General features: G+C 42.4%; 1 protein-coding gene across 3 annotated transcripts in view; it reads right to left on the bottom strand.

Moving 5' to 3' along the window:
• Nucleotides 1-8,830, bottom strand: part of DOCK10 (dedicator of cytokinesis 10) — a 240,864-nt gene that overhangs the window by 55,592 nt on the left and 176,442 nt on the right. For all 3 annotated transcript variants that reach the window (XM_010837054.1, XM_010837053.1, XM_010837055.1), the window contains exons 27-28: nucleotides 8,192-8,263; nucleotides 1,215-1,361 (exon numbers count right to left, since the gene is read on the bottom strand). In XM_010837054.1, the coding sequence (XP_010835356.1) occupies nucleotides 1,215-1,361; nucleotides 8,192-8,263 (219 nt within the window). The remainder of the gene's footprint in view (nucleotides 1-1,214; nucleotides 1,362-8,191; nucleotides 8,264-8,830) is intronic.

The following is an 8,830-nucleotide window of genomic DNA, read 5'->3' as shown; positions in this document are numbered from 1 at the left end:
AGACTGGTGTTGGAGAAGACTCTTGAGAGTCCCTTGGACTGCAAGGAGATCCAACTAGTCCATTCTGAAGGAGATCAGCCCTGGGATTTCTTTGGAAGGAATGATGCTAAAGCTGAAAGTCCAGTACTTTGGCCACCTCATGCGAAGAGTTGACTCATTGGAAAAGACTCTGATGCTGGGAGGGATTGGGGGCAAGAGGAGAAGGGGACGACAGAGGATGAGATGGCTGGATGGCATCACGGACTCGATCGACGTGAGTCTGGGTGAACTCCAGGAGCTGGTGATGGACAGGGAGGCCTGGCGTGCTGTGATTCATGGGGTTGCAAAGAGTCGGACACGACTGAGCAACTGAACTGAACTGAAAATTCACGAATGACAACTTCAGCTAATTTTCCATCTATCTCCATAGTCTCTTTGTTACTAGTATTTATTGATAAGTTCCCACAACTATCCAGTATGTCTTGGTGTCTACTACAAAAAAGCAAGAAAAGTGCCTTCATCAAGGTCACCAATAGTCAACAGTTGGGCAAAAGAAGGAACAGAAGAAACACATTATCTTTCCGATTGGATGCATTATCTCTTCAGTGATACACCATCATTCTACATTAGCTAATTTTGGACTAAGCTCATTTTTCTTCCTAATTTAATATAAATAAATATTGCTAAATATATATATGTATGCATATATATATTTCATTTTATGTTGCTAAATACTTTAACTGATCATTTTCCTTTTATGTAGCTAATTTATAATATTTTCATCATGTAAAAAACAGCCTGGAAGTAAAACAACAAAAATGCTCAATTCCCCCAAATTTTTCCAAAGTGGCTATTTGGCATCATTGTGAGAGCTGTAGCCATGCCAAAATATCACTTCAAGGTTAGAAAAGTCCGAGACAAAAATATTGCCTCAGGACAAGTTCTCCTTTAAAAATATCACTTTTCTCTTTAAAAATATTTAGGAGTCCTACATTTGGCAATATTCAAACAGATACTTTTCTCTAACCTTGATTTTTGTTCTATAGGACTCCAAATTGGAAAAAAAAAATCAGAAAGTATTTCAAGCAAGAAAGACATATAGATGAAAGCATTCATCTAATCATGGTAGTCCTGACTTCTCATCATAAATGAACCTGTGACTTAATTAACACGTAGAGTATCTCACAGCCACTATCACACAGGCCTGAACAGAACCATGGCTTTGTATAATGTACCTTAAGAAACCTGGCAACGCTGTGGTTTGCCCTTTTTGTTTCTTCAAGTGCGTCTTTGTTTTTCCAAATCATGTGGTCAGCGAAGCTCATGACAAGATTGTCCAACTCATTTTGAAAAGATTCGGGAAATCTTTGAGGCCGAGAAAGCTAAGGAAAGAATGGGTCATTGCTTTACAATGAGATCTGTGAAATACTAAGCCCGGAAAATATAACCTGTAAGACTTAACTTCATTCTATTTATTATCAAACAAAAAGTCTTTTTGGAAATTTGAAGGCAATAATGAAATTAGAAGCCATTTCAATTTCAAGGTCACGATTTCCACTTTTCAGTGAATTTTTCTTCTATTTTGGCCAATAAAGCTTTCACTTTTTCATTATAAATTATAACATATATGAATTTCAAACTATTCAGACAACATAGAAATGTAACATTTTTTATAACCTCTTAATACCCCTTCTTGCCTTCTCAGGAAATAACTACTATGAATGGTTTAATGACTATTATTCTAGATTTTCTTTGATTCACAGTTTTCTAATTTAAAAATCAAGTATTTTGATTTTTAAAACTATTAATAACAATCCTCCAATAAACAACTATAAGAAATCAATGAATGAATAACTGAATGAGTACAGATATTAGTTTGAAATGTCCTCTAAGTTGTGAGTACCAGCTAGCTTTTTTATAAAAGTTATTTCAGTTTTATAAGAGACATAACTGACATACAAAATTATAACATATTTAAACCATACACTCTGGTGTTTTCATGCACATAATAAATTGTGAAAGAATCCCCACCCCTCATCTAGTTAATTAAGCCATCCATCAGCTCACATACATATTTTTGGGGCGAGAACATTTAAGTTCTACTCTCCTAGCAAATTTCAATTATACAATACAGTGCTATCAACTATAATCACCATGTTTTCCATTAGACGCTCAAACGTTATTCATCTTATAGATGGAAGTCTATACCGGCTGGTCTTAACTCTGGTATTAGCATATGCCCATGACAGTTGTCAGTGAGACTTCACTGTCAAAATGCTTTTGCCATAAGATAAAAAATGGTTTGGCGGTGACATTACACAACTACACTGAGTAGTTGTGTACACAGTTACACAATTACACTCACTACACTGAGTAAAACTCTATAGGCCGCTAAAGAGTGCCCTTGGGTACAGAAATCTACCCCTCCTATTTTAACTCGGAAAATTTCAGGCAGCTGAGTTTTCCCATTTCTGTCACTGCTTTGTGAATTTATACAATTTCTTTGCACAAGATAGGTAAGATTCATTCACCTTTAGAAGATGGCTTTAAAATTAGACTTGCAATTTCACTATAGACAGAAACAGACAATTGAGAGTTTGACTAACCTTTATTTTCTTAATCTAAGCACTCAACCTTCCATGGTGCAAGAATAAAAACCATGGAGGCTAAAATTAGAGAAACTGCAGAGCACAAATACTGATTAACTACAGAATGCTGCAGTTGGCTTCGACTGGCTTTTTTTTAGCCATTTTTACCAGGAAATGACTGTCACTTTAAGAATCTCATGGTTACTCTCTGTATATATTCAAAGTTTACTATTGAAATAAAATTAAATTGACAACAAATAAACCTAGTGGATTTAACTGTATACATCATTTTTCATTCTGCTCCATATCCCTTGAGAAATAAGGGTAAATGATTCACCTGTGAAAACAACAATCAGGTTTTAGATAATCAAAGCACAATTGTCGTTTTCCTCTTTTCACTGCGTTAGTCCTCTGCTGCTGCTGCTGCTAAGTCGCTTCAGTCGTGTCCCACTCTGTGCGACCTCATAGATGGCAGCCCACCAGGCTCCCCCATCCCTGGGATTCTCCAGGCAAGAACACTGGAGTGGGTTGCCATTTCCTTCTCCAATGCATGAAAGTGAAAAGTGAAAGTGAAGTCGCTCAGTCGTGTCCAACTCTTAGCGACCCCATGGACTGCAGCCTACCAGGCTCCTCCATCCATGGGATTTTCCAGGCAAGAGTACTGGAGTGGGGGGCCACTGTTAGTCCTCTAAGAGACATTAAACACATCAGTGATGACATTTTCTTCACAAGGATGTGCATTAACAGCCTGGACCTTGATAATTCCTCCGTTCCTCCTCCCTGCCCTTTTTTTGTCTTCCTTTCAAACTCCCCTTGAAGACTACTCCCACTCTTAACCCCAAGACATGCTGATTGGTATACACAGGTAACATCTTTATTTTTTAACTTTTTTGGTTGTGCCACAGGGTTTGTAGGAGCCTAGTCAGAATCCCTGACTAGGGATCGAACCCTGTCCCCAGGAGTGGAAGTGTCGAGTCCTAACCACTAGACCAGCAGGGAATTCCCAATGAGTAATATTTTAAATTCTTCTCCAGAAGTCTATCCCACAGTCTTGAGAGGGGAGAACTGCTGAGCTGGGGACGGGGCTTTCTGTCTCAGGAAAGGGAGGAAGGCAGTGAGGTGACAGTCGGATCCACAGCTGCAAGCTGGAACCTGCTGGAAAACCTGGGCTATGATACGGCAGAGGTCACAAAGACCAGATGCAGAATGCAGGGGCTGAGTTTCAGGCATTTGGGAGTTGTGTTAGGAATAAGGGGCTGATGGAAAACAAAACATGCAGCCAATACAAGCAACCTTTCGCTACTAGAGCTCAGTGTTGAGAAGGCATTCGGCATTTTCTAGTAAATAGGAATTGACAAGGATAAGAAAGCAGGAGTGCCAGGGAGGTGCTGTCTGCCTCTCAGAGGGTTCTTTACCACAAGGGTTGCCATGGCCTCCTCCAGGGGATCTTCCCCGGGATCAAACCTACATCTCTTGTGTCTCCTCCATTGCAGGCAGGTTCTTTACCACTAGCGCCACCTGGAAAGCCCTAATAAATAGGAATTTGCCTTGGACGAGAAAGCAGGGGTCTCAGGGAGGTGCTATCTGCCTCTCAGAGGACCAGACTAGAGGATATGACTTCCTCAAAGCTTCCTGATAGTGGAATATTTTTTTAATAACAAAGAAAGCCATTCACTTTGCAATTAAAAAAAATAAAGAAAATGCAAATAGCTTGGGAGATGCTTATTGGGAATGCTTTTAAGTCAAATGATGGCATCTGGTCTACTCCTAATGTGATACATAGAGCTGGTTAGAACATTAGATGGTCACGTGCCCTTGGAAGAAAACTGGGTGTGGTGGCTGCTCCTGAAGAGGGTCATGAAAAGGGAACTGGACTCAGTGAATATGAACTGCTGTCCATGAGAAGTTCTTCTGTTCTTAGGCTGTTCATAGGATGTTTGTAACCTATCGATTTGAGCAGATATATACTAGTGGGAACTGAAAGATTTTAGTCCAGTCTGTTCTTTTTACACATGGGAAAGCAGGCTGTGAGATGTTCAGTGTCTTTTTTTATCATCTAACATGTTAATGGCAGAGCGAGGGTTATAATGCTGAGGTGTCCTGATAGAGCTTAATAACAGAGAGACAGGAATCATCCTTATCATCATGTTAGATTTTCTCTTGCTCCCAGGTGGGAGGCTGTTATCTCTGGGAGTAGAAGAGCAGACACAGCTGAAAAGCAAACCTGGGACTTAAGAATTCAGAGTTCTGGAATACTAGAGATGATTAGATGTGCAGCCAGGGCAGGTCTCTTATGCTATGTCAAGACCATGTTTGGAAAGACTTGAGGGCTGGAGGTGTGGATGGAAAACCCAAGGATGGTGACTCTGCAGAGTCCCCTGAATCCTCAGTGCCCCATTCCTCTCCTCTAAGAGGCAGCACTTCTGGCATGTGGGAAGATGCTGCAGAAGCCTGCAAGGCAACAGGCAGACCCCTTGGGAGCTGTCCTTCCTCCTCTCCTGAAGCTCCGAGCATTAACTGGGTTATACCCCAGCTCAACTCAGCTGTGAACCTGCTCAGCCTAATAAGGTAAGGAAGAGTGTATACCCCAAGGAATTAATAAGATTTAGCTAGCATGTGCCAGATATGGTTTCCCAAGTGGTGGTAGTGGTAAAGAATTCGCCTGCCAATGCAGGAGAAGCAAGAGATTCGGGTTTGATCCCTGGGTCAAGATCACTTGGTGAGGGAAATGGCAGCCCACTCCAGTATTCTTCCCTGGAAAATTCCATGGGCAGAGGAGACTGGTGGGCTACAGTTCATGGGGCCGCAAAGAGTTGGACACGACTGAGTAACTCAAAACAGCACAGCATGTACTAGCAAGGGCCACGTGGGAGTACCACTGAGACAATGTTGCGGGTGTTTGATCAACATGGCCAGAATGAAAGAGTGGATAAGTTCAAATTCACTGAGCTGAGGGCACTTTGTCAGGACCTGGGCTTAAACAAGAATTCAGGGGATGGACCACTCACTGTTAGGTGGCTCTTGAGAGTCCTGGAGATGGCTCATTTTAAGCAGGATGAAAATACCTGGGTTGCCCTGGCAGATGATAGAGGAAGGAATAAAAAGGCAGAGGGAAGTGGACATATAGAAATGGAAATATGAGCCCAGAAGACCCACTGTGTACCAAAGCCATCCAGAAGGTATTAGGGACTGACATCCCTAAGACATTCAATGGTATCTCCCCTCTGCAGGTGGGAGAGACAAATACAGTGTTGGCTCACTAACAGCCATGAGGATGAGGGTCAGCTATATACAGAGGTCATGTGATTGCACCCAATCTCCAGGGACCAGTGGCTGTGATGATCAAGACAAATGGCAAGTCTGGAGAGCAGCCAAGGGGGCTTGACTCTCAGGAAGCTGTAGGGCTGGTTACTGATGTGTGGAATCCCTAGGGACAAGACAGGTAGCAGGCAACAATGGCACTGCTTCATATCCACCAATAAGACAAAATGGACCATCAGAAGACAAGGATCTCTGTTCCAACAAATAGCCATGACTCTTCCATCTTCCTGGACCTGAGTCAGTTCTCAAATCTGGTACACGCTGGCTGAAGAGGAGGCAGGGTCCCTGAAGAAAGTGTCCTGCAGCTTGAATAAGTGTCTAATGTAATGATTATAAAGTCCTCTCCAAAGGACTCTGTAGGATTTTCTTAGGTGATTACACTCGGGGCAGCACTCAAACATTTGAAGCACTAGTGGACACAGGATCTGAACTGATGTTGATATCTGGAGACCAAAATGCCATCACAAGATTAATAAAGTAGTCCTAAGTTCTGTTGGAGAAGGCAATGGCACCCCACTCCAGTACTCTTGCCTGGAAAATCCCATGGACGGAGGAGCCTGGTGGGCTGCAGTCCGTGGGGTCGCTAAGAGTCAGACACGACTAAGCAACTTCACTTTCACGTTTCACTTTCATGCATTGGAGAAGGAAATGGCAACCCACTCCAGTGTTCTTGCCTGGAGAATCCCAGGGACGGGGGAGCCTGGTGGGCTGCCGTCTATGGGGTTGCACAGAGTCGGACACGACTGAAGGGACTTAGCAGCAGCAGCAGCAGCAAGTTCTGTTAGCAGCAGGTCCACTGGGTTCAAAAATCTGACCACCAGCCATTTACCTGGTCTAAATGTATAATTTGTATTGACACAATGGGCATTTGCAGTAAACACACACTGGATGCTTGACTGGAGGCTTGGCCAAGGGTAACTTGGCCTCTATCTTCCTGGACCTGGGTCAGTTCTCAAATCTGGTACACACTGACTGAAAAGGAGACAGGGTCCCAAAGAAAGTGTCCTGCAGCTTGAGTAAGTGTCTAATGTAATGATTCTAAAGTCCTTCTTCAAAGGGCTCTATAGGTTTTGGCCTAGGACACTGCCCCTCCCCCACCAAGAGTATAAATGAAGACAATTTGTTATTCACCACTATCCCCACCCCATGCAATACTGTTCTGATTTAGTCTCCCAGTGAAGGAGGCGTAGTGTCCGAGGTTTCTGCCTGGTCTTACCAACAAAGAGAACAGACAGAAATATGTGCAGAACTCAGAGAATCCACTTGGGTGGTTCTTGATCCTCCTTACCCAACTGTAACTACAAATGGTCCAAGTAGAGTAGAGTTTATTTTCCAAAGGCTGAGACCACTCTGGACCCATTTGGAATGAGCATTTGGGCCATAGCACAGGTAAGTGACTGAGACCTTCAGAGCTACTGGCTGAAGGTGAGGGGAATCTAGAATGGATGGCAGAGGAGGGATGCGATGAGAACCACATACGGTCCTGAGGCAGATCATCTGCCCAATGCAGGACTTTCCTCATGAACATTCCTTGCTCTCAGACAGCCCATTGGTCCAGCTAAAACTGTCTCACTGCAAGGCTCTTTCCAGTCAATCCTCCTTCCTTTGCCATTTCCTTTCACAGGCATCAGACTTCCCTAGTCCTTTTGTCTGTCCTTTTATCCTTTACAGTCATTTTGCATTTCTAACTTTGTCCTTCCATCTGCTTCTGAAGGACCTGTACTGACACAACAATCACGTCTCCTACATAGAAAGCAATGAGCAGGGACTTCCCTGGTGGTTCAGTGGCTAAGACTTTGCCTTCCAAGGCAAGGCGTGTGGGTTCGATCCCTGACTGGGGGACTAAGGGATTTCCCTGATGGCTCAGACACTCAAGAATTTGCCTGCAATGCAGGAGATCCAGGTTCAATCCCTGGGTCGAGAAGATCCCCTGGAGATGGGAATGGCTACCCACTCCAGTATTCTTGCCTGGAGAATTCCATGGACACAAGACTCTGGCAGGCTACACTCCATGGGGTCAAAAAGAGCTGGACATGACTGACTGACTAACACTATCTCTGGGGGAGGCTAAGATCTCACATGCCTTGCTAGCAAAAAACCAAAACATAAAAGATAAGTAATATTGTAACAAATTCCATAAAGACTTTAAAAATGGTCCAGATAAAAAAATTCTTAAAGCAGTGAGCATAAATCAGTAAGGTTTAGAAAACAAATAAAAATGGAACTAATAAGAGCATATTCATTATTCAGAGAATATTCATGAGCATAATTGTTGGATGCTATTTTATTATATATGATCGTACCTGAATTTTATTTGTGTCAATCAAGTGCTGTGCCATGGATTTTAGGATAATTGCAAAGAAGAACCAGGAATGCTGTTAGGAAAAGAAAAGATAATCAGAAATTTATTATCTTACAGCAAAGTAATGATAATTCTGTTCTTTACAACATGCGATACTATAAAATCTTTATCTTGGAATGTATTCTTTGAAATTAAATGCATCAGAGCAATAATATAGTCTCCATTATGTTAGGATCATCCTTAGCAAAATTCTAATGGGAAATGTAAATACCAGATATTTCTGTTTCCCAGTCATCTCTAAGACTGTATAACACAAGAAACTGGCTTATTTGACATGGCTGATTAGACAGTCGTCTTAGGAAATACTTATTCATGGGGTGTTCTACCTGTTTTCCTTAAACAAAACTAAATGTTGTAGCAGGCCCACCCCTCACATTATGATGGGTAGAGGCGAGTAAAAACGGAAGCTGTATGTTTAAGTATTTAAAAGCTAACAGAGTTTTAAATAAAGTATGTTGGCTCTTCCTACCTTGACAAATACAACTTCATGACAGTTTGGAATACAGTACCTGAATGTGGGAGCATAGGAAGTGCATGACCCTGGCCCACCCCTTCCTCTCACCTGGGGCTCCGTCCTGCC

This window comes from Bison bison, unplaced genomic scaffold, assembly GCF_000754665.1.
Source record: "Bison bison bison isolate TAMUID 2011002044 unplaced genomic scaffold, Bison_UMD1.0 scf7180017864068, whole genome shotgun sequence".
In the NCBI taxonomy this organism is placed as follows: Eukaryota; Metazoa; Chordata; class Mammalia; order Artiodactyla; family Bovidae; genus Bison; species Bison bison.
This window is presented reverse-complemented; position numbering and strand designations above follow the sequence as displayed.